Source organism: Schistocerca americana, chromosome 7 (assembly GCF_021461395.2).
Source record: "Schistocerca americana isolate TAMUIC-IGC-003095 chromosome 7, iqSchAmer2.1, whole genome shotgun sequence".
Classification (NCBI taxonomy): Eukaryota; Metazoa; Arthropoda; class Insecta; order Orthoptera; family Acrididae; genus Schistocerca; species Schistocerca americana.
In genome coordinates this window covers 291,128,304-291,155,225 of record NC_060125.1, presented here as the reverse complement: position 1 = coordinate 291,155,225, position 26,922 = coordinate 291,128,304, and the positions used below count along the sequence as shown (strand labels likewise).

The following is a 26,922-nucleotide window of genomic DNA, read 5'->3' as shown; positions in this document are numbered from 1 at the left end:
GATCCACGAAAGACCAACCAGATCCGCTACAGTGTGCTGGAGTATACGAAATTAGGTGCAACTGCAGTAACGTATATACAGAGTAAGGCAGCTGACACAGACCACCCCAAACTCAGGTGGTTATAAATGAAGTGTAGCTACTCACGGAGGTCCAATGTGGGTTACAATTATCGTATGGTAGCGCATCTTGGGAGATATGCGAATGAGTTAAGGGGAAGTTTGCTATCTTTTGCTGCGGTAGAAGGTTCGAATCCTGCCTCGGCCATGGATGTGTGTGATGTCCTTAGGTCAGTTAGGTTTAAGTAGTTCTAAGTTCTAGGGGACTGGTGACCTCATATGTTAAGTCCCATAGTGCTCAGAGCCATCTGAACCTTTTTTACTATCTTTTGTTTCAAAAAATCGATTTTTAAAAATAGCATTTTTGGATCCCTAAAAGTGTTTAGAATCCTCCCCTGAAACAGTTTTTCCGAGTACGGAACGGAAATGTTTGTTATTCGCGGTTGTACAAAAAAATGCACCTGCCTGAAATCGGCCTTTTTCAGGCACCACTTATTTCGGGAATTTCGACTTTGTAGCGGCGAAAAATTATTCTGTTTTCTTACCCATGACTAAAACTGATAAAGTGATCAAAAAGCTTATGACGTAGTACGGCTTGGCAATCCGATGGCATTCCAATTCGGTAGAACAGATGAAGAAGGCAATTTGGGCGACGTATTTCCACAAGTGTTCGACGGATGACCACCCACAACACCAAAATTGTCCGGCTGGGGAAACTAGTTGGTGCAAGTGGAGCATTGCAGAGGCTACCGGACATCTGGACGAATATCAACACGAGCAGCCGCTCTCCAAGGAAGGTCAAAAAGTGATTCATCCAATCTACGAGACTCTTTCGGAGGACGAGTTATTGTACCAGTGCTTGGGAGGAAACACGAAAACTTCAAATGAAAGTTTGAACGCGTGTTTTTGGAAGTTAGCCCCCGAGCATTTGCATTCTGGTGCGAGGACTGTGGAGATTGCGACTTTCCTGGCAGTGAGCACCTTCAACGAAGGGTATTCAGCAATTCAGAAGCCCATGACAACGATGGAGGTCACCCTGGGACTCTATTCGACGGAGTTCGCCAAGCATTCGGACGACCACTGGATTCAAGCGGCCGAAAACCGCTTGTCACCGGCCGTACGAACGTCTCTGGAGCAGCGCAGGATGGCCCAGATCGAGCAGAACGACCTCTATGAGGAAAAGGAAGGACTAGTTTATGGACCCGGAATAACAGATTGAGCTAAGTTGTATAATATTGCATTTATATGTAGTCAAAACTTCAAACGCGTTTTTCCCGAAATTACTTTCTTTATTGCGCGGTATGGTAACTTCAAATGTAATGAACCGATTGGCATGATTCTTTGTTTCCGACGAATATAACTAAATTGTCTAGCAGTTGTACCTCTTGTATTCCGTTCCATCAACTATAAATATTTTTACTTGGCCAACGAAGTCGAAAAATCGATGAAAAAAACCCTACTTTTTTCAAATGGCGGCCATTTTGTTTCCTACGGTCCATATAACTTAAGCGAGTTACAACTCCTAAAGAATCTTATATACTTCGCTAACGTCAACTCAATTTTGATTTCAGACGACCCGGCTGACCTGCGACACACCGCTTGTGGAGGTCTACATCGAAACTTTGTTTCGTTCCGACGGCACTTCCGCCTTTGCTCCTCGACATTCGCGGTCGAGAAAATTTCAGTTTGTAGAGAAAATATTAATAAACAGTTTGACCAAATTTGACACTGATATCTATGACACATCCCGAGAAAAAAATTCTCAAAGAACATGCTTTTCTCGGGCCAAAGATAGTAAGCCTCCCCTTAATGCGGTATCGCTTTACGCACGAAAAAATTAGTTCCAATTTTTGCCACCAGGTGCAAATCTTGGGCTGCACAGCATTTCGTCGACGACTCCGGTGCTCGTATCGAATAAACTGTGTAAGCGGCGGTTAATAATAAAATCATCATTTTGCCTTTCTTAGTTGTTTGACCTTTTCTGCCCACGTCCTTTTCTAATCTACAATATTACGTATGGAAACATTTCAACAAGTCCTTCTTTCAATCACTGTGCCAGATTTACACCTTGTGGCCAAAACTGGAACTAATATTTTTCGTGCTTAAATCGTTTCCATATTAATGCATTACAATATTTATCAATTTCTCTGCCACATGATGTTTAGAGCCCACGCTGAACCTCTGTGTTTAGTTTTAATTATAACCACTCCATATATCCACAGTTATGAGAAACTATTTCGAGGTGTGGTCTTCACCCAAGATACAGCGGACAATATGGCCGATTTCCTGACGTTCACAAGTGATTTTTATCATTTATAGTCACCGAATTACGACACCGCCTTTGTTTTTTTCTAATAGAACTATATACTTTCTCTCGTGGAATTTGAAGAAGTTTCTAAAAGCATTTTAACGACACAAATGTATGAGACTTGATCAAGTAGCATCAAATTTACAACGCCTCAAACCATTCCTGTGCCATCAGGATAAGTCGTTCCACAAACGTCTGTCCTGTTAAACCAAATGTAAGCAAACACGTACCCTAGGCGTGGTTCTTGTGTTTAGCTGTGAGCTTGAAGCCCAGCGATCTGTGTTCTGCTGCTGTAGCAATAACTTGTTCGTAAAGTTACTGAGAGATTCATAATGTATACGAAAGTCGAAAAAATGAATATCGTTTATGGCGAAAGTCGCAAAACTAGTAGCGATGTGTGCAGTTATATGCTGATGATAACCAGATCGTGCCAGACATTCAAGATATGTCTTCGCAAACATTGTAAAAAATTTGAGAAACTGGAAGTGTGGAGAGTAAAATACGCCAAGGAAGTGCAAGCGATGCGATATATCTACGCAAAATTTTGCTTAAGGGAGAAGCATCGTTAGGAAACGATGGGCAAGTGAATTTTCGCTGTATACACTAACTGTAGTTAAGAATACACGCAGTTGTAAAAAATAATGCTGTTGATCCGTCGATGTTTGGTGAGTGTTTTTCATGACCTTTGTCGTTGATTCCTGATTTATTGATGAGAATCTCAATACAATCAAGAATCTCGAGTTCTTAAGGTAGGCTGCTGCCGTAATTATTGGAAGACATCCCATTAGACATAATTTACGTACCTAAAGACTGGAAAAGTGCTCAAGTCACACCAATACCCAAAAAGGGAAGTAGGAATAATCCGCTGAATTACAGGCCTATATCACTAACGTCGATCTGCAGTAGGGTTTTACAACATATACTGTATTAGAACATTATGAAGTACCTCGAAGAAAGCGATTTATTGACATATCGTCGCCGCCCGGGGTGGCCGAGCGGTTCTAGGCGCTACAGTCTGGAACCGCGCGACTGCTACGGTCGCAGGTTCGAATCCTGCCTCGAGCATGGAAGTGTGTGATGTCCTTAGATTAGTTAGGTTTAAGTAATTCAAAGTTCTAGGGGACTGATGAACTCAGAAGTTAAGTCCCATAGTGCTCAGAGCCGTATGAACCATTTTTTTGACATGTCGTCAGCACGGATTCAGAAAATATCGTTCTTGTGAAACACAACTAGCTCTTTATACTCATGAAGTAATAAGTGTTATCGACAGGGGATGTCAAATTGATTCCATATTTTTAGATTTCCAGAAGGCTTTCGACACCGTTCCTCACAAGCGTCTTCTAATCAAACTGCGTGCCTACGGAGTATCGCCTCAGTTGTGCGTCTGGATTCGTGATTTCCTGTCAGAAAGGTCACAGTTCGTAGTAATAGACGGAAAATCGTCGAGTAAAACAGAAGTAATATGCGCTGCTCCCCAAGGAAGTGTTATAGACCCTCTATTGTTCCGGATCTATATTAACGACATAGGAGACAATCTGAGTAGCCGTCTTAGACTGTTTGCAGATGATGCTGTCATTTACCGTCTTGTAAAGTCATCAGATGATCAAAACGACTTGTAAAATGATTTAGATAAGATATCTGTATGGTGCGAAAAGTGGCAATTGACCATGAATAAAGAAAAGTGCGAAGTTACTCACAGGAGTACTAAAAGAAATCAGCTAAAATTCGATTAAGCGATAAGTCACACAAATCTGAGGGCTGTAAACTCAATTAAATACTTACCTAGGGATTACAATTACAAATAACCTAAATTGGAACGATCACATAGATAATGTTGTGGGTAGAACAAACCAAAGACTGCGATTCATTGGCAGAACACTTAGAAGGTGCAACACGTTTACTAAAAAGACTGATTAAACCACGCTTGTCCGCCCTATTCTGGAGTACTGCTGTGCGGTGTGGGATCCGCATCGAGTGGGACTGACGGATGACATCGAAAAAGCACAAAGAAGGGCAGCTCGCTTTTTATTATCGCGAAATAGGGGAGATAGTGTCACAGACATGATACGTGAACTGGCGTGGCTATCATTAAGACAAAGGCGTTTTTCGTTGCGACGAGATCTTCTCATGAAATTTCAATCACCAGTTTTCTCATTCTGTTGGCACCCACCAACATAGGGAGAAATGATAATCACGATAAAATAAGAGAAATCGGGGCTCGCACGGAAAAATTTAAGTGCTCGTTTTTCCCGTGTGCCGTTCGAGATTGGAACGGTAGAGAGACAGCATGAAGGTGGTTCACTGAACCCTCCGTCAGGCACTTTATTGTGAATAGCAGAGTAATCACGTAGATGTAGATGTAGATAAAATCTCCATGGTATCAGCATGACGGTTGTCACATCCCATCCATATAATGGCAGATCCTCTGAAGAGAACGTGTTGACAATTGGAACGGTCGTTCAGGAAACGCAAATTTGTATGCACACTCACCAAACTTAATACTTGTATACTTTTACCTGTGGCGATAATTAAAGCAACCGGTCTATTAGGAAGCACCAACGACTCCCGAAGGCATGAAATGCCTTATAACACAGGTCTGCACTGCTGTTAACTCCAGATCAACTTCAAAGTGCGATATTGTTTCTTCAGAAATAGTCGTGGCCGATGACCTCCCTGTTTGCTCTCCCCCCTCAAATCAACCAATTAACCAACCACCTAACCCGAAATACTTTATACCGTGCATCATCGCTCAAGGTCAACATCTGAGCACTTGGTATAACAATCGTGATAATAAACCAAAGACCCATGCCATAGTTACATGTTTGCTTACATTATTTGGTATAATGGGTAGACGTTTGTGGAACCTCTTCTCCTGACGGCAGGACAGGACAGGGGTTGTCTTCAAACTATTTGATCACGTCCCATACATGTTATGCTGTTGAAGTTCTTTCAAGTGTCACGGATAAACGTATATAGTTCCATTGGAAAAAAGACAGATTTTATGTCGTAATTCGGCTAATATAAACCATAAGAATTCTTATTTAAAAAGAAGAAAAATATCACAATCAGCTTTTCCACAAATAATAAATTACAACAAAAAGTAATCCATGATGGAAATACCTCCAAGAGCCCTACTGTAAATCAGGAATATACAAACTCAGATGTGATTCATGCCCAAAATTCTACATTGGACAGACAGGCAGAAGTCTTGAAATTAGATACAAAGAACATATTGATGCTCTCAGACTTAGTAACTTGAACAAATCACCATTTGCAGCCCATATTGCTGAAGAAAACCATTCAGTAGGAAACATTGAGGACAACTTAAAAATTTTGCATCTAGCAGAATAAGGAGCCACTATGAATATATTAGAAGAATTAGAAACACACACACACACACACACCAAACAGCACCCCAGACTATATCCTTAACGAACAAACAGAGTTAGCTAACTCCCCTTTCCTGAAAAATTTCCAAAAATTACTTTCCAGCCTGCAAAGCAAATAATATTAGTACACCTATCTGCAGATCAAGTAGCAAATTTATATGTTACTGTAATTCTCATGATGCTAAATATAATTAAATAATATACTATTTTACCTATAAAGTTCTAAATATATATATATATATATATATATATATATATATACATATGAAAAACTTTATAATTATATTAGCAATATCAACAACAAAAAATTCAATGTCTCTGTACTAGTGTAAAAGGCATTACAGTTGTGTAAATGAATATATGATCCTTTCCTAACATAGGAGATCATCGTCAAATGTTACGATGTATCATAGCATCTGTGATATTCATATGTTTGTAAGCTCTTTGTATGTATCAAAACATGTGGTGCGTGGTAGAAATCATCTCAGTGACAAATCTTAAGTGTTCAGTGAGAACAATTTACGTGTGCAACAATAAGAATGCAGTGGGAATGCATTTACATTTGCTGGACGAATCTTATGAAAACAAACACTCGAAACCGACGTTTCACGTAAGTCACATGCAACGAAAATCTGTAAAGCAACCATTTGTTGTGGCGTGTTTATAATTATGTATTATTTACATTTTAGGACAATGAATCTGTAAAAACCACACCACATGTCATAAAGAAAGCATGTAAACCGTCTGAGGATGAATCACAACGATTCGAAACCGGTAACGGTAGCCTCTGAATAAAGGAACTGAAAGTAAATTTGTGGCTGGTTGCTGTCCTAACACCATCAACGATAAGAATTACTTTAGAACATCAGTAAATTTGATAAATTGTCCTGTATAACTTGGTGAAAATCGCACCTTGATCATTTATTGACTCAATATATATTTTGAGTGGCTTTCCTTAGTTCTTCCGAGCGGTCCAAGGCGCTGCAGTCATGGACTGTGCGGCTTGTCCCGGCTGGGGTTCGAGTCCTCCCATGGGCAGGGGTGTGCGTGTTCGTCCTTAGGATAATTTAAGTTAAGTAATTCAAATGGTTCAAATGGCTCTGAGCACTATGGGACTTAACATCTGTGGTCATCAGTCCCCTAGAACTTAGAACTGCTTAAACCTAACTAACCTAAGGACATCACACACATCCATGCCCGAGGCAGGATTCGAACCTGCGACCGTAGCAGTCGCGCGGTTCCGGACTGAGCGCCTAGAACCGCGAGACCACCGCAGTTAAGTAGTGTGTAAGCTAAGGGACTGGTGACCTTAGCAGTTAAGTCCCATAAGATTTCACACACATTTGAACATTTGTCTTATCTCTTTCACCTTGTGTAGGTGCAGTTAAAGAACGAAACAGGGCTTTAAGCAGCCAGACAGTCGGCCATAACTGACAATACTGAAACGTTCGGCCAGTACAGAGACTTTGTTTTTGTTCTTAGTTTAGCAATAAGACCAAACCGATGTATGCAGAAAGTCTGAGGAGCAGAAGAGATTGTTAAAGGCTCAACCATTTTAATCCCGACGGTGACTTCAGGCTGCTGGCTGCTTGGCCTACTCTCCTCAGCACTGCCGGCGTATGTAAACACACGCACAATCACAAACACAAACAAGGCGCCACTCACGGCCCGCCCTCGAGCCACTAGTGTGAAGTTATCGATTACGTTCTGCATGTATTCCAGAAGAACAAAGTGTCGCGGCGGCGCTGCGGCCTGCTCATCCTTGTCTGTTACTTTCTCAAGCTTCGGTGCTCCATCTACTGACTTTACCCTCAGTATTTTTCTTACATGACTTAATCCTGGTTTTAAACTGGCTTCATCACTGATGCAGTACACTCCTGCTGGCGTCTATTTTTGTGCTGGTGTTCTCCGGTGCGTGATTAGCGCGAAAACGTTTCAGGGAGAGAAAGCTCGTCATCAGGGACAGAGGTGTCGTTATGGATGCCCCACATGTGACAGGAGTGCTCTTGTTCCCTGCAAACATAAACGATCTTTCAGATAGGACGAGCCGTAATCTACGACTGTTTGTTGATGAAACTGTGGTGCATGAGGAAGTGTTGTGTATGAGAAAGTGTCGTAGTTGAGTGACTGTCGGAAGATTCGGGTTGATTTGGAGGAATTCTGGCCTTAAATGGGTCATCACTGTCATGACAATGGCAATTAATGGTCAATAACTGTCGTGACATTTAACATAATTTATGGACAAGATGACCACCTGGTGGGGAAGTTGCCTTCACGTCTACCCAGGTGTTCAGCACTTTTAGCTTGAAGTGATAACTGCCACTTTTAGTTATGGTAATTTATGAGCCAAAAGAAAATGATGGCCACATGGTGCTGCTAGTGATCGATTCCCATCTACCACCACCGCTCCTACCGCTCCTTAGTGTCCCACGACTGTCATTCTCAATGTGGATCTAACTGCAGCAGCAGCAAAGTCAGTAAATTCAGATGATATGCAAATTTCGAGGGTAGTATAGCAGCCAACGGTTCTGGCCTATTTACCGCGAGTCTTCGGCACACACAACCGTTTTCTGCAACATACAACGCTATTACGGTTTCGTGGCTAGTTTTTACTGGTATTTTAAGAACATATACATTTCATTGCTGTTTTACTGGTGTTACCGCACTTTTTTAGAAAAGACATGTAAATTGGGTTTCGTGATTGATTTTACGTATTTTTTAAGACAACGCACATAAATACGGATTTCGTTGCTATTTTACCAATTTTCAGGAAACACAAGTAAAATATATAGCTTTAAATGTTTAATAACTAACACCACCGACACATGACACTATTTATCTTTCAGGCAAAGTTTATGGAATTTCCCCAGTAGCCCGCAAATACCAATAGTTTTACTGAGTTTTTTGGACAATACACCTAAATATGGGTTTTTCATTAAAACTGTATCGATTTTCACATTTTAATCTTTTTTTAAATTTTACAAACCTTCAAAATAAACAGGGTATTCCAACGAAGTTCTAGATTTCTGAAAGTTTTCTGTCAGAGGAAATGTTTGGTAACACATGCATTAAGGAAACTACGGCACAAAGCAATGTCTATGGAACACACCTTTGTATGGACTAATTGATTTCAGCTTCATTTGTTGCTCATTTCTGACGAAACAACAGCTAAAAGTAACAAAATTAAATAATTCTTAGCGGTACCACGACAGTACTGATCACATGATGAACACGAGAGCAACATGTACCTGATCATGTAACAATACCACGCTGTGTGCTCAGATGGTGTTATTAACGACTTACATGTTGGCACTGATGGCTGTAATTAATTTCCGTAACATTTTGTGAATTGAACAGTGTTGTCTTTCTTTGCACTAGAAGTTGACTATAGTGTTACTTGCTTTAACACATATTTTTTTTTAATTTTTATTTCCATCGCAGCAAATTGTTCCGTGGGGGCTGCGCAGAGTACTCAACTGGCTTGCTAAGTCGTACCCTGGTTTCCCCATAATGATCGTCGAGAATGGTTGCTCGGACCCTGGCACCCTGGAAGACAACCAGCGTATCTCCTACACTGGGGTGAGCAATTACGACTTCTGATAAAACTCTGAACATAGTATTTTATCGATCTTCACTAACTGTAGTAGCATATCATGAAATAATATGCAACCAGTCGCATAAACTGCAACTGGTTGCTTATCATTTCATTGTAACTGTGATACAGCATGTATTTCCGCTACTCTGTGTTTTATGTCACAACTACCACCTATAACATTTTTACTCAAACGTTAAAGTAATTAGAAACATAAGAGTTCAAGAAACAAGTAAGATCAAGACTAAAATCATTTTTTGTTTAAATTCAAGAGGGAGGTAACCACTCCATTTACTTTGAAACCAAGTAAAATAAAGATTCAATAGCAACTAGTTATGACTGATATGAAAAGGTTGAGGCGTGTGTAATTTTAGTTATGGTATAGTAACACGAAAAAAAGAGTTTAATTCCTGCCTGAACCTATATGAACTGTGTAGCGTTTGGTGGTAAATGCATGGAAAGACTCTCGGCGTTCCGTAGATAACAGACGTTATTTGGGAACAGCAAACTATACATGCCATGGTTGACTTGATGCTTATACCTAAAGCATTGTTGTATACGTGATATGTTTATATCGATATACTGTAAGCAAGCGTCGGTGCCTCGACGTACAGTGTTGGAAGTTTCCTTGACGCTTCATGAGAGTGCCTTAGTTCTGCATGTACTGGTGTTAACATGACGCACAAGCGTGGGACAGAGGATAGATTTGGTAGGACATTGGCCAGAGAGTCTTCTAGCTCTGGCGAGGATGCCAACACATCCCACCCTAGCAACGGTCGCCAATCCGGAAAGCGACGGATTTCCATTTTGGAGCTATCTGTGTCATCTGTAGCCTCATATAAACTCTTCGGTTCCTTCAGTGGCTTCCGTTGCTGGTCTGGAACATTTCTTTGTGGTGGATCTAAGTTCTGATCCATCCAAGAAGGTAGTTCACTGACGTGCACCTGCAGTGAGACCAACGCAACAGTCATTACCAGCATTTGAACGAAATAAATGTTGAGCTTCATTGCCTGGGACACATTGTAATGTTACCAACTTGTGCCTAAGAGAGTGAACATACTACATTGCGGAGGTAAAATTTGATGTTTCTTGTGTGTGATCGGCTGTCCCATCATTTCCGTGTGTCATGTAATTTGTTGGAGCAAAATAAACTGCAAAAATTTTCGGATGAGGTTGGACTCAGTCGCTTACCACTTCCGGATCCTCGCATCCTTACCATTCCAGTCGTAGCAGAGTATGCTTCCCTGAAATGATAACGATATTGGGATCCAGGAGTAGTAGACGACTGAGCCAACACTCTGCAGAAACTTTTTACGATTTATTTTGCTCCAAGAAATTACCTAAGCCTAACGTAGATGTTGGGACAGCCGATCACACACGACTACTGTCAAACTTTACCCACGCACATATTACGTCCACTCGCTTTGGTTCACGTACGCCCCAATACTACACTATGTGGTCAAAAGTATCCGGATACCCCTCAAAACATACGTTTTTCATATTAGGTGCGTTGTGATGCAAGTACTATGATAGTTAGACGGGAGGTGAGAAAACTCAGATTTCATGGTCGAGCGGTTGCTCATAAGCCACACATCACGCCGGTAAATGCCAAACGAAGCCTCGCTTGGTGTAAGGAGCGTAAGCATTGGACGACTGAACAATGGAAAAACGTTGTGTGGAGCGACGAAGCAAGCTAAACAATGTGGCGATCCGATGGCAGGCTGTGGGTATGGCGAATGCCCAATGAACGTCGTCTGCCAGCGTGTGTAGTACCAACAGTAAGATTCGGAGGCAGTGGTATTACGGTGTGGTCGTGTTTTTCATGGAGGGGGCTTCCCCCTCTTGTTGTTTTGCGTGGCACTATCACAGCACAGGCCTACAGTGACGTTTTAGCACGTTCTTGCTTCCCACTGTTGAAGAGCAATTCGGGGATGGCGATTGCATCTTTCAACACAATCGAGCACCTGTTCATAATACACGGCCTGTGGCGGAGTGGTTACACGACAATAACATCCCTGTAATGGACTGGCCTGCACAGAGTCCTCACCTGAATCCTATAGAACACCTTTGGGATGTTTTGGAAGCTGTCATTAAGGTTAACGGTGGGCCAACACCGTACTGAATTCCAGCATTACCGATGTAGGGCGCCACGAACTTGTAAGTCATTTGCAGCCAGGTGTACGAATACTTTTGATCACATAGTGTACTTGAAGAAAATAAATATCGACAGCCGTAAATTTATTAATTATTTTATTGAATTACCAGTTTCGGTGCCTCACTGGCACCGTCTTCAGGCCCCTACATACGTAGTTGGATTAGTCATCTCACGCTCCACGTCCACGCTATTATAGACATCACTGATTTCAGCTGACTTCAGCAGATTTCTGAAACTTCGCAGTAGAAATGAACTCCCCACCCCTCTAACGACAAGTGTGTTAGCTTTTGTTACAGGTGTGGGTAGTCTATGTCTACATAGAAGTTTCAGAAATCTGCTGGAGCCAGATGAAATTAGGTGATCCCTGTAACAGAGTGGACGGTGAGATGAAACTGGTAGTCCAATAAAATAATTAATAAATTTACGGCTGTCGGTATTTATTCTCTTCAAGTCTTTGACCAGCCGCAGGCCAATTCTATTTAAACAAGATGGAACTACAGAACTTTTTATAACCTGTATGGCTTGCAGTTAAAATACCGTCTTATCAATGTCGAGGAATTCATTGCTTGACAAGACTTTTGTAATTAAGAGTCGAAATTAAGATGGGGACTGCTCTCTTACCAGGCTTTGCGGTGTTAGTCGATGAAAATGTACCGCACTAAAGCTGTTACGTCACTGCGCATTAGTGGTGGTTCTGACTTCCAGTATATGTTAAATAGCCGGCCGCTGTGACCGAGCGGTTATAGGCACTTCAGTCGGGAACCGCACTGCTGCTACGGTCGCAGGTTCGAATCCTGCCTCGGGCATGGATGTTTGTGATGTCCTTAGGTTAGTTAGGTTTAAGTAGTTCTAAGTCTGGGGGACTTTATGACCTCACATGTTAAGTCCCATAGTGCTTAGAGCCATCTGAACATGTTAGATGAGCTGGGTATAGTTTTAAAAAAAGAAGCAGAGAAACCAAATACGAAAAATCAAACCACATGAAGAAAGCTTATAAAGTAACTGCAAGTAAAAAGATCTATATTTCAAGCAGTTTTATGTAGTTATCGAAAGTCGTCTCTTTCGTTAGATCAGAACAACCTTGTATTCCGTAAAGTCTTACACTGCTTGACAATCGCTAAGGAAGAGATACGCTGTTGGCCAGAAATAATCACAGGCAATGTTGGAAACACATTACATACGTAATAGAGGTGGAGTGGTATATTCGTAACGAAAAATGGTACAGACTTGACCACACGAGAAAGCAGGAAAGCAGATATAAATAACGTTCATGTTTGACACGGGTCAAACTCCCAACATAAAGGTTGATATCGTAGTCTCAGTAAGCAATATGCCCTCCTCGGGCACTACTCGGCATTTTGCACCAGTTGTTCATGTTGGCTACAAAACTGTTGAGGAGTTCTTGGAGGATACTGTCCCACTCCACTCTCTACGTGGATTTCACTTCTTGCACGGTTCGGGGAGGTGTGTTCATTGAGAAACAAGTCTGCCAATAGCACCCAGACATGCTCTATAGGGTTTAGTTCAGGAAAGTACGCAGGGGCCGGCCGTAGTGGCCGAGCGTTTCTAGGCGCTTCAGTCTGGAACCGCGCGACCGCTACGGTCGCAGGTTCGAATCCTGCCTCGGGCATGGATGTGTGTGATTTCCTTAGGTTAGTTAGGTTTAAGTAGTTCTAAGTTCTAGGGGACTGATGACCTCAGATGTTAAGTCCCATAGTACTCAGAGCCATTTTTGAAGTACGCAGGGTATTACACACGTTAAATACCTTCACTTTCCAATGTGTGCGACAATTCAGCGTCATTTGTGCTGGGAGAGGGGGGGGGGGGGGGGGGTGGAATGTCGTCGTCCGTAAACAGGAGGTCAGGACCTATCGTACCCCTAAACAGATGGACATGATCCAAAATAATCTCCCTGCAATACCACTTTGCTGTAACCGTACCTCGCGCAAGGATATGAAGCGATCTTCGGCCATTGTGCATAATGCCTGCCCACACCGTAACGCTTAGGCCATACTGATGACTCTGTGGTGTATATAACGCGTTCCCCTCTCTCTCCACACTAACTGGTGGTCAAAATCACTTCCCACAGTAAAGCGAGATTCGTTGGAAAATATCACTCTCGACCACTGTTCTCCCCACGCTACCGACCTCACTCTCGACTACCGTTCTCCTCATGTCACTTCTTCAGAAGGCTTCTCTTGGTGCTTCTTGTTGTCTGTCTTCTTTCATTTACCAGGTCTTCAACTGACTTTTCAGCTGCAGAGACGCGCTGTAAATCTATTTTTCTCAGGATGTCTTGAGTAAAATCTCCTATCTTGAAGCTCATTCTTTGTAATACTTTCATCCTCCCGACGTTCCCATCATAAAATACAATAACTGCATCATAAGTTGCAATTCTGACAACTGTAGCAGATGGAAATGTGTTTTTAGGTCATCGTTTCCATATGAGTGAATTTAGAGACTCAATTGGATTTTGGGTTTTGACATGAACACACTTTTTGAGAAGTGCAGGATCGGCCAAAGATGGTCTATAAAACCAGAGCGTGTGTATCACGGCCTTCTAGATGAGTCCGCACACGTTTCGTTGAAAGTAATACACAGAATCGTTGTTCACTGAGCTGGTATTGAAGTGCTGCTTCAAAAGGTAGTAGTGGCAGGGAGGCCGCATCTCACTTTTAATTAATTTTCAGGCACTTGGGACGCGATTTCAACACTGAAGCGTTGGGAACGTATTGTCCATGAGTTGTACTAGCAAACAAAAAATAAATCGAAAACTGACATTTTTGGTCAATTTCATCAACATCCCCCCTTAATGCTCCTAGCAGAGAGAAGTACCGGTAGCGGTAGCAAGATCTGCAGTTATCTGCTTAGGATGGAGATGTCTGTTCCTTTTCGCCACTAGGCCTACGTAACAACCCTCTTGCTGTGTGGTGGTCCGTAGTCTACGATCGACAGCATGATTTCGCATAACATTGCCACATTCAGCGTCCTTTTTTTAATCACAAAATGTCACTTTTGGACACACTAATTAAGTGGCCACGGTAGTGATACTTTGACCGGTGTCGATCGCTGCAACGGCTCGTTGACGATCGTAAGCACTCAAGTGATGTCTTGCAGACGTGTAGTACGACACGGAATGCCGCACTAATGATTTCTACAACAATCTTCGTTGAACACAATGAAAGTGGATAATTAGTTTTTATTGTATTCTGATGTATAGTTATGTTTACTGGTATTTTGTTTGTGTGGTAATGTGAAGCTGGACGCGTGAGTAGAGAAACAGTTAAGCTCATACTTAAGTACGTACGCAATCTCGCAATTCTTCAAAAGTGGTCGCAGTGCATAAGATAATCAAAACTGCAATATTAAACTGTGTACTGTAACGCTCGTAGCGAGAGTGCAGTTTGTTCTGTTGAACTTAATAAAACTGTCCCGTTAGCAATAATCATTGTCAAGTAAAGTTCTGTTACTGAGAAACCCGGGATCGCAAAATAATATACGTGAAACTTGGAATAAAGAGACAAAGGCTGATTGATAGAAAAACAATAAAGTAACTGTATTAACAAAACTTTACGCGACTAAGAAAAGATATTTTAACATTTGAAATATTAAAACTTTACATTACTTTAATAGTGGAAAAACGCGAACAAATTCTCTTTACTTCCTTACAAACAAATATGCTATCCACCTTTGAAGAAACACCAGTAAATCACACATTGTTACGTTATCATAAAATCTCCAGTTCTGAATCCCTGACCAAATTAAGTACTACGCTTGGATGTTTAGACAAATGCGCTGTTACAGGACCTTTTGAAGTCTTCTGAATGAATTTACAAAATATCTCTCCATAAATGAAAAATAATGTAAGAAAATTGTTCCCAACACATAGCACGGCCAAAATACATCTTACTCCATCATAAGATACAACTCGACTGCTCTTCTCTCTCCAGGACTGCACTCCACTCACGAGTAAAAGTTCTACTAACAGGCTCTCGCAGCACAATCTGTTTGGCAGAGATATTGCCCGTTATTACTCAGATACTATTGAACCTTATTCTTCCGCGCGATATCTAAAATATTACCAAAATTACAATGTTCTGTAAAAAACACAACCCTTACTACCACACTGCAGCTTCTGTAGAATGCACACAGAGCGTTCGTGAACAGGCTTCGCTGCAGCTAACAGCCCGCCCTCTCTATATTTCCTTTTACTATCAATGGTCGTGTGTTCCGTAACAATTGTCGGTTGTTCCGTAGCTATTGGCAGTTGTTTCTTAGACGTTGTAAAGTGTGTAGCTTACACTTCACAGAGGTGTTTTCATCTGAAGGGTATCTTCTGGAATAGATCCATTGATCATAATCGTTTTCGGATTTGTGAAAAGAGCGACGAGTTCAGTAGAAGTATATCACAACTGCGATTAATACGTTACGTTCTGCGGGTCGTCACGTTTTGACTAAGCTAAGCAGAAAAACACAACAGCCGCTTGCTGTGTCACTATCTCTGCCTCGTCGCATAAGACACTTAGAAACTACGTTTTGTAAATTGTGAGTTCAGTTTCACTGAAACCGTTTTCTGCCGCAGTGCTACATGGCGGAGGTTCTGCGGGCGATTCACGAAGACGGAGTGGACGTTAAATCCTACCTCATCTGGTCCATCATAGACAATTTCGAATGGTCGGCCGGATACACGTAAGTTCATGCACAGATACATACGGAAACTGTTTGGAAAGTACACTATTGTCCTTGGTAATGTTGTTGCATTGTGATGGTTCACATTTTAATGAATTAGTTACATGACGAATTTAATATCTATTTACAAACGACATGCACCATTTTCGTAATCATAATAATTGCTCAGAGTGATCGAAAACTGTATTTGCACACATGGTTTTCCATGCAAGTCTTAAAACAATCTGCATCTACGTCCACATCTACATGATTACTCCGCAATTCAATATTAAGCGCCTGGCAGAGGTTTCATCGAACCACCTTTAAGCTACTTCTTGACCATTCCGCTCTCGAACAGCGAGCGGGAAAAACGAACACTTCAACCTTTCGGTAAGCCCTCTGATTTCTTTTATTATGATGATCATTTCTCCCTATGTTGGTGAGCGCCAACAAAATATTTTCACACTCTGAGGAGAAAACTGGTGACGGAAATTTCATGAGAAGGTTCTGCTGTAGAGAAAATCGCCTTCTTTTTTATGACTGCCACCCCAGTTCGTGTATCAAATCCGTGGTACTCTCTCCCCTATTTTGCGATAGTACGAAACGAGCTGCCCTTCTTTTAACTTTTTCGATGTCCTCCGTCAATCCTATCTCATACAGATCCCACGCCGCACAGCAGTATTCCAGAAGAGGGCGGACAAGCGTAATTTAACGAGTCTCTTTAGTAGCCCTGTTACGTTTTCTAAGTGTTCTGACAATAAATAGCATTCACTGACTTGCTCCCCCCACAACGTTATCTATGCGATCATTACAATTTAAGTTATTCGTAACTGTAATCCTTAAGTATTTAATTTAGTTTGCGCCCTTTAGATTGATGTGATTTATCGTGTAACTGAAATGTAGTGGATTCTTTTCAGTGTTCATGTGGATGACTTCACACTTTTCTTGATTTAGAGTCCAGTGCCACTTTTTGTACCATAGAGATATCTTGTCTAAATCGTTTTGCGAGTCGTTTTCATGATCTGTTGATTGTAAATGACGCTGAATCACAGGGTCATCGGCAAAGAATCGAGGAGGACTGCTCAAATTGTCTCCTAAATCGTTGATGTAGATCAGGAACAACAGAGTGACTATAACACTCCCTGGGGAACGCCGGGTCATACTTTTGTTTCACTCGACGAATTTCTGTCAGTTATTACGAACTATGACCTTTCTGACGGGTAATCACGAATTTAGTCACAAAACTGAGATGATACTCCATAAGCAAACAGTTTAATTATAAGTCACTTGTGAGGAACGGTATCAAAAGCTTTCTGGTAATCTAAAAATATGGAATCAATTTGAAATCCCTTGTCAATAGTACTCATTACTTCGTGGGAATAAAGAGCCAGTTGAGCTTCGCAAGAACGATGTTTTCTGAATTCATGTTGGTTAATTGTCCATAAATCGTTTTCTTCTAAGTCATACATAATGTTCGAGCACAGTACATGTTCCAAAATCCTACTACAAATACACTTTAGTGATACGGGCTGCAAAGTCAGCGGATTACTCCTATTTTCTTTCTTGGGTACTGGTATGACATATGCAACTTTCCAGTCTTTGCGTACGGATCTTTCTACAAGCGAGCGGCCGTATTTGATTGCTAAGTACGGAGCTATTATATCATCATACTCAGAAAGGAACCCTTGCCTTTCATAAGTAGTTTAAGCTGCTTCGCTACATCGACTTGCCCGTGTTCGCAGTCCATGTTTAGTAACTCCGCTTTAGTAGCACTGTCATCACCATTGTTATCGCGCAGTGAAGATATTGACGGCATCTTGCCACTGGTGTACTTTAAATAAGACCAGAATCTCTTTGGGTTCTCTGCCAGATTTCGAGACAGATTTTCGTTGTTGAAACTATTAAAACATCTCGCATTGAAGTTTGCACTAAGTTTCGAGTTTGTCGTTCTTCGCCAATCTTGAATATGCTGCGTTCTTTTAAACTGGCATGCATTTTTCGTTGCTTCTGCAATAGTGTTCTGACATGTTTTGTGTACCACGAGGGATCAGTGTCTTAATTTATTTTATTTGTTAATTTATTATTTATTAATTTATTTAGTATATATCTCTCAGTTGCCTTCGATAGTCCGCAGCTCGTGGTCGTGCGGTAGCGTTCTCGCTTCCCACGCCCGGGTTTCCGGGTTCGATTCCCGGCGGGGTCAGGGATTTTCTCTGCCTCGTGATGACTGGGTGTTGTGTGATGTCCTTAGGTTAGTTAGGTTTAAGTAGTTCTAAGTTCTAGGGACCGTAGCTGTTAAGTCCCATAGTGCTCAGAGCCATTTGAACCATTTTTTTTTTTGCCTTCGATATTATTTTTTTTTAATTTAAATCACGTCTGGTATACGCTTACAGAAATTGGAAGGGTGGAGACTGTCTCTTAGGAAGATATCAAGCAAATTTTTATATGCTTTTTTAAATAGATGTATTTTGAGTTTACTTTTGATGGAGTTGGATGTTTGGGTATTCAGACTAGTTTCAACAACCTTGTGGTCAATAATTCCTGTATCTGTCATAGTTTATCTGCCTTAGAATGAAGGTGACGCCTTTCTCCATTCAATTGTGACGGGAGACGAAATGTCAGTCTATGGAATATCGACACAAAGACTCGCCCCAGAAAAAGAAATTCAACACACAGCCTTGAGCTTGAAAAATCATGGCCTCCGTGTTCTGGGACGCAGATGGTTATCCATGTTGAATTCCTCGAGCGTGGAACAACCATAAATTCAAAGTGTTACATCATAACGCTGCGAACTCTGAATCGACGGCTAACAAGGGTCCGAAAGTAAAAGGGAAATGTTCCTGCAGCATGAAAATGCCAAACCACACACTTCACATGGCACCACAGCAAAACTTCAGAGACTCAATCTCACCACCATACGGCATCCTCCATACAGTCCAGATTTAGCACCATCTGACTTCCATCTGTTCCCCCTTAATGAAAGACGATTTGTGGGGACATCATTATGCTTCTGATGAAGACGCTGAGAGAACTGTGAAACTGTGGTTGCGGAAACAGTGTCGACTTCTTCCGTTACGGCTTCAGAAAACTTGTTCATCGTTGGCAGAAATGTATCCAATTCGCTTGTGATTATGTGGAAATGTGAATATTGATAATCAAAGATCACATTCTAAGGATTATTTCTGAGTTTGATTTATTAAAATATTCGCATCCAAACCCAATTAACAGAGATAGAGGCATTACTTTTCATTGAGCCCTCGTACATTACATTTTACATTTAATTTCCTTGCAAAGCAGTACTGTACACTAGGGGTAAACCGCATGAAGTAGCGCTGTTTAAAACAGAGTGGCTGAAACCTCCAGTCTTCACCCAGACATCCTGATTTAGGTTTTTCGTAGTTTCCCTCAGCTACTTCAGGCAAAGGCCGGGCGATTCTGCCGGCCGCTGTGGCCGAGCGGTTCTAGGCACTTCAGTCCGGAACCGCGCTGGTGCTACGTCCGCAGGTTCGTATCCTGCCTCGTGGATGGATGTGTGTGATGTCCTTAGGTTAGTTAGGTTTAGTAATTCTCAGTCTAGGGGACTGATGACTTCAGATGTTAAGTCTCGTAGTGCTTAGAGCCATTTGAAATATTTTTGAACCGGGCGGTTCCTACTGCATGGCTACGGCCTCCTACAGGTTCCATCTTTGCCAAAAGGGGCCTATTAAGTCTGTAAATGCATGTATGTATGTATATACATGATTGGCGTCATTTTTTGTCCTTAAATTGTAATACCAAGACATGTTCAGTGTTCTTCTAAAGATGATTTACGGATTAATAAAACTACGACTATTACTGCTTCTACTGCTACTGCTGCTGCTACTACTACTACTACTACTACTCCTACTACTACCACCGCCACCACCGCAACAACAACAAAACAATAGCAATATTAAGACCCAATGTTGCATGTAACATGAAATTTTCTATGTAATAGTATACGGTCTTTGTAACAATTTATCCCTAAAATCAGTATAATTGCGTTCCTACAACTTTTTCGTATTTAGCTTGTGATTAATAACTATACTCCAGTTTGCTTGTCCATCACGCAGTTCTGCTAGAAAGAGCCGAAACTAGTCCACACGAGAAATATTACAGTAAATAATCGCCTGTATTTGTAATCGTGGCTGGATCTTTATCATTAAGTACCCTAGGGTGCACAATTTACTAAACTTTTCAGCTGTAATGAATACAGGGCTCATTAACAGCGTCTGTCTCGGTCCACAGACAGAAAGAAATCATTAACTTGAAGTATTTACTGAGTTATTGAGCTAATTTTCAAAATATGGATCACTCATTTGAAATATTTTGAATCTATTTTTGAAACTTTTGTTACTATGAGCCATTCGTATTTCCATAGCTGAGATGAAGAATTCCTTTTTTGCTTAATGGCGGTATGTTTCCTTTAATGTGTGAGCGAATTTCTGAAATGTGTCGATTCATAATAACTAACGAGATTTCATAAACCTTTTCTAAGTATTTTCTGCCTAGAATAAGAAACAATAAACTGTCTACCACACTAACTAATGGTCCAGTACAACCAACTTAAGCCGAGGTCGCAGAGCGTAATCCACGACCAATTTGTAACAGATGGGCATGAGAGTTAGTATTTCGACAGAAAAATGTAATTATGAGACGACATTACGCTCCGAATTAAGTTAGCATAAGGCATTCTGGTTTCTCTACGATTCTGTTACCTGGCGTCACCCACATTCCATTACGGAACCAGGCCAGCTGAACAGGGACAACAGGCACCCTTTGGTGATCCCCGGGTCTGATTCACATGCATCGAAACACCGCGAGCCGGCTCGTCACGTGATCAACAGCAGCGCTCCTAGTGCACAAGTCAAAACTATAGCGTCCGTGAATAATGGTTATGGGATAATACACCGATATGAATGGCACAGCTTTCCCGACACGCTACTCCACAAATTATGCCACAAAACATTCATTTTTGATAGTACTTGCATTTTACGCTCACTCCGTCTCCATCTCTCTCTCTCCGAGGAATTTCTTTCGTAGGCCCGATTGAAACCATCGGTTGCCCACCATGTTCCGTAAGCGAAAGCAAGAGAGTCTGCTTAGAGGCTTACATGAAGTCAACTGCCTGGTCAAAAGTATTCGCACACCCTTTGTAACGAGGAATTGACCACTAGATGTCGCGAGAGGCTAGTATAAAAGGAGACGGGAAGTATCGTGTTGTCACTATGAAATCTGATCCTGTGCTCTTTCAATTTGTTTTCACTTTCTGTGACCGTCTCCATTAGTCAGGTATTGTTCGCGTCCCTCAATTTCACCTCCCTTTATGCCAGTATGAGTCAGACGGATTACGTAATACACCACATAATTAGCCCAATAAAATAATAAATAACTAATCTAACTCTGATGGGCAAGGGATAATGACAACAGGAATTACTAAATGGTTCAAATGGCTCTGAGCACTATGGGACTCAACTGCTGTGGTCATAAGTCCGCTAGAACTTAGAACTACTTAAACCTAACTAACCTAAGGACAGGACACAACACCCAGCCATCACGAGGCAGAGAAAATCCCTGACCCCGCCGGGAATCGAACCCGGGAACCCGTGCGTGGGAAGCGAGAACGCTACCGCACGACCACGAGATGCGGGCCCAGGAATTACTCGATGGGCATAAAGAAGATGGGGGAAATAGTGTCACGAGCGATGCATTACTCTATGATCCCATTAATTTAACTTGCCCAAGGCTCAGCTTGTACATGTGGGGAACATGGATTCCCAGAACACATACTTTTTTCACTGTCGCCGATACAGAGCAGCACACCAGATACCAACGCGGTACAACAATGACATGATAAAAGCAAGACGAATGGGAAATAGTAAATAAAATCGCTGATGATGTCTCAAGGACATTGCATGTCGAATACAGACAGAACCGGCCGTATAATAGAACACTGCAACACACACGAAGCATTTAAGACAGCAGTTCCATTTCGTGCACCAACACATACATCAGCACCAAAACACACACTCACTTAAACAGCAAACACTTTCACCAACACGTACCACAGACAACCGTAACATTTACTAAACTGTATCAGAATAAACAGTGTACGCGGCTGCTACGGTCGCAGGTTCGAATCCTGCCTCGGGCATGGATGTGTGTGATGTCCTTAGGTTAGTTAGGTTTAAATAGTTACTAAGTCTAGGGGACTGATGACCTCAGATGTTGAGTCCCATAGTGCTTAGAGCCATTTGAACCATTTTAAACAGTGTAATGCAATCAACCCTATAAACCTGTTCTCGCTTAAGTATAAGGCATATCCATCCCGTGATCATTATACCACTGTTTGGATGTAACATCTGTAACTGAACACTTAGTGTGTAAGCAACATAACAGCTAAAATTCAAGACTTGTGCATGTTGCGCTCAACTTTTCTTAATCGCTTATATTTTCGTTTGTGTTTGCCGTCTTAACACAAAAAAAACGTTCAAATTTGTGTGAAATCCTATGGGACTTAACTGCTAAGGTCATCAGTCCCTAAGCTTACACACTACTTAACATAAATTATCCTAAGGACAAACACACACACCCATGCCCGAGGGGGGACTCGAACCTCTGCCGGGACCAGCTGCACAGTCCATGACTGCAGCGCCTTAGGCCGCTCGCGTCTTAACACACTTAAAATTCACACACCACTGCGCCTTCCATAATGTACGTATAGTCATCGTGGCTTTGCAAATAGTGTTTAGAAATATTAATCCGTAAATTAAACTGTTGCGAACCGGGACGGCAAAGCTCAAAGTAGTCCCGAGACCTTCAGATCAGGCTGGCTCAGAAAGGGTAACATTTCTCTCTCTCTCTCTCTCTCTCTCTCTCTCTCTCTCTTTCTGTCTCTCTCTCTTTCTCTCTCTTACTATCCAAGTCTTTCCTATCATCTTAAAATTTTTATGTTCTTTTCTTTTAATTTCTAATGTATTTGTAATTTATTATTTCCATTGTAATTTCTGAAAACAATAATTGTTGTTTGTAATATGGAATATGTTTGTAATCTACATGGAAAACTGTAAAATGAACGACCTATTATAAAAAGTAAGACAACAGGTCTCTAAATGAGCAGTAAATCAAATAATAATAAATAATAATTGTCGTACCGACTATACTCAAAATTATGCTCAATTCATAATTCTTGGGGCACTTAGACTGACTATATGAGAAGGTTGTTATGAACCATAGGACTATGATTAGTCATCTGTAAAGTTACTGATCACGAAATTAGTTAATTCGTTAATATCAGAAGTGAAACCCTTACAGGACATAACTCCACGCTAATATTTATGAAACCAATGTAACATATCCCGTGATAACGTATCCCATTAGAACAAGACTCATTAAATTTATTGAAATCAGAAGGTATAATAATCAGTCTTCCGTGCCGTACATTACATCGTTGGCTTTAAACTCCCCAAAACCTAGAGTGTGCTGTAAAGTACCAGAGGGATACGTTTTGGTGGATTAGTGGAGTCCATGGCCAACAAGTATAAGGGTAAAAAATGTAAACATCATTAACCGGTGCCGGCCGGGGTGGCCAAGCGGTTAAAGGCGCTACAGTCTGGAACTGCGCGACCGCTTCGGTCGCAGGTTCGAATCCTGCCTCGGGCATGGATGTGTGTGATGTCCTTAGGTTAGTTAGGTTTAAGTAGTTCTAAGTTCTCGGGGACTGATGACCTTAGAAGTTAAGTCCCATAGTGCTCAGAGCCATTTTTTTCATTAACCGGTAAAAACTTTCCACAGATATTCGTGAACATCTAATATCCTCTAGAGTAAGTACAAGGGACTACACGTGTTGTGTTATGGTAGTATTTGTAATCAGAACATGTGGCTGGCGTGTGACCAGGAACTCTGAAATAATTCAGAATTACACTTCCGTGGGTATTCATTAAAGTCAGAAAAATGAGATCTAACGTTTCAACACAGCCACGGATTGATAATCTTTGACTGAGAACCATGTGGTTGTCTGGTGGTCGCAACACAGTCCAACATTCAAGAGGAACCTTCATTTAAAATAAGAAAAGTCCAACATATACCATTACGCGGATAATGAGGACATGCAAACGCATTACAAGTAACAGACACCACGGAATTACAAGTTTAATTATCTTCCTCTCAAGAAAAAGCATTACTAACGAATCTGCATAAAACGTGTGAATTTATCCCAAAAAATTATAATAAACAGTATTCGCAAAATCTTTGTATAATTTCTCTAAAGAGCTGTACCAAATTAAATTAAAACTCAAACCGAACTGTTCTAGCCGAATGCTTTGTCCATGATGGTAGAGTAGTGCTCGCAGAAGTTCGTTCATCACCTACCAAGACCCACCATAAACTGTGTCGTGTCTTCCTTGTCCGGCTGTACGTGACACTTGAGAGTCGGTAGTAGGTAAAGATCCGATGCCAACTAGGCCTGGATATCTCGCTTAACGGAGCTTCCACCCCCTGTAACTCACCAATGTCTCTAATGCTAGGCTGGCACTGCAAAGCTATGACTCTACAAAAACTCTACAAAATCCTCTGACGACACTCGAGAGGATTTTTAAGTCAATTGTTTCCTTCAGTTTACACACACACGCACACAGGGAAGAGGTGCGAAGTACAACTGACTAACAGAAAAAAAACTTAACACAGACGTAATCGCCTTTCACCAGAGGCTCAGTGCTGATGTGGCAATGAAAAATGCAAACAACAGAGCTAGTCGCTGTCAGCATGTCAAAGCTCAATTGCACTAAATATTCATGAAACGGGGCTTCAGACCACATCCAAGTAGAGAAGCAGTAACAACAGATGGAACCAGTCAGGAGAACACATTGACTTCAAACATCGACTAGACTCTAGATGTCAGGGACATTTCAAAACTTCTAAACCTCCCCATGTTGACTGATGGTGATATAATTATGGGGTGGAAACATGGAGGAACGACAACAGCTAAACCACAGCTAGGCAGACTTCATATACTGAAGGCCACGTACCACCTAGTTTTGCAGAGAGTGGTTGAAAAAAAAATCACATGAAGACAGCACAAGGAATCACTTGCGAGTTCTAAAGTGCTACCAGCAATGCAGATGGCAGAGTAACATTGCACCGGAAGCTAAAAATAATGGTGTACAATGACCGACCAACTCTTCATAAAAACATATCTCTGCTGTCAGTGTTAAGTGAAGTGTAAAGACTGACATCGCCAAGGACAGTGGAAACGAGTAATTTGGGGTGATGAATCACATTTTCTCATGTGGCAATCCGATGGAAGAGTTTGAATGTGGCGAACACTGAGAGAACGATACTTGCTTTCATGTGTAGTTCCAACAGTGAACTTCGGAGGAGGTGATGCTACAGTATGATAGTGTTTTAAGTGATTACAGTGCGGTCCCCTTATTGCGGTTAAGAAAACACCAAGTGCAGAAGAATATGAACACAGTTTAGACGATTATGTACTGCGTGCATTAGAGGAAACTGTTCGTAGCCGATGGTTGATTGTATCAACATCCTGTCATAATGCAGCACATGTGAGGCAAATGTAGGCAGTAAAATTCCTGAAGTGAATGTCCTGCCCAGAGTCCCGAAATGACTCCAGTCGAATGAGTCAGAACGTCGACTTGCTTCAGATTCCAGAGTCCAACATCAGTGCATCTCTGGTTTCGGCTCCTGGGGAAGAATGGGGCGCTGTTCCTCCACAGACATTCAGACACCTCACTGAAAGTGTCCACAACAGAGTTGAAGCCGGCTTATTAATTTCCACTGACAAGTGTAGGTTTTCCCAACACGAACGTGTAACTGCTACGAAGTCATATCTCGTGACATAAATTCGGTCTCAACAAACACTTGGCTGGAACTACCGTACATTTCATTCCTGTCGGTAGGTGAAGGAATCAGAGATTGTCCAAGCACAGACACTTCCAGCAACTAATGAGGCCACGTTGCTTTTCTTTGCAGGGACAAGTACGGCTTGTACCAAGTCAACATGAGTGATCCACAGCGCACAAGGACACCTAAGGCTTCTGCGAGCTTTGTGAAGAAGATTTATCAATCGCAGACGGTGCCACTGGAATACTTCAGTGCTGACACATCTGACTTGAACTCAATTTGTAAGTCCAAATTTGCATCTATATATTTTACAAATTCGACAGAGAAGCTATCCTCTGTTCTCCTCCATAATACGCTTTACTGTTATCAGTCCTTATGTTACAGTCAAATATTAGGGTTCAGTATTCCGTCAACAATAAGATAAATAGAGAGGGGAGCAAAAGGTCGATTTTTTTAGAGATTAAGGGTTTTGCCAGTAATTGAACATACAGTGATAAAAATGTATCACAACATCCGCATAGCAGATCTTTTCAAGAGCCAGTTCGCTTATCAGATAAAATCATAAATGAACTATAGCTGTACTGTAACATGAGATAAGAAATAATGTACATAACTGACTACACCGATTATCGACTGATGATAATGCTCTTCATTTTGCTTGTCCAGACTGTCCTCAGTCATGATGCAAATACGGAGAAGGTCATGCTACTGGAGTTCCTTATCACCACAAAAATTCTATTCCAGTGCCTGTTATGGAAGAAATTAAACCCATATGCACAGACTTGGGATGTTAGAGACTTGAGGCCTTTTTGATCTTGTCAGAAAATTTCATGGTTGTATCACAATCAAAATAAGAAGTTCAATAACATCGTATCGA

At 41.5% G+C, this 26,922-nt stretch overlaps 1 protein-coding gene across 2 annotated transcripts in view; it reads left to right on the top strand.

Moving 5' to 3' along the window:
• LOC124622037 (myrosinase 1-like) overlaps positions 1 to 26,922 on the top strand; it is a 183,233-nt gene that overhangs the window by 126,074 nt on the left and 30,237 nt on the right. For both annotated transcript variants that reach the window (XM_047147595.1, XM_047147596.1), the window contains exons 10-12: positions 9,196 to 9,333; positions 16,084 to 16,190; positions 26,175 to 26,326. In XM_047147595.1, coding sequence (XP_047003551.1) covers positions 9,196 to 9,333; positions 16,084 to 16,190; positions 26,175 to 26,326 — 397 coding nt within the window. The remainder of the gene's footprint in view (positions 1 to 9,195; positions 9,334 to 16,083; positions 16,191 to 26,174; positions 26,327 to 26,922) is intronic.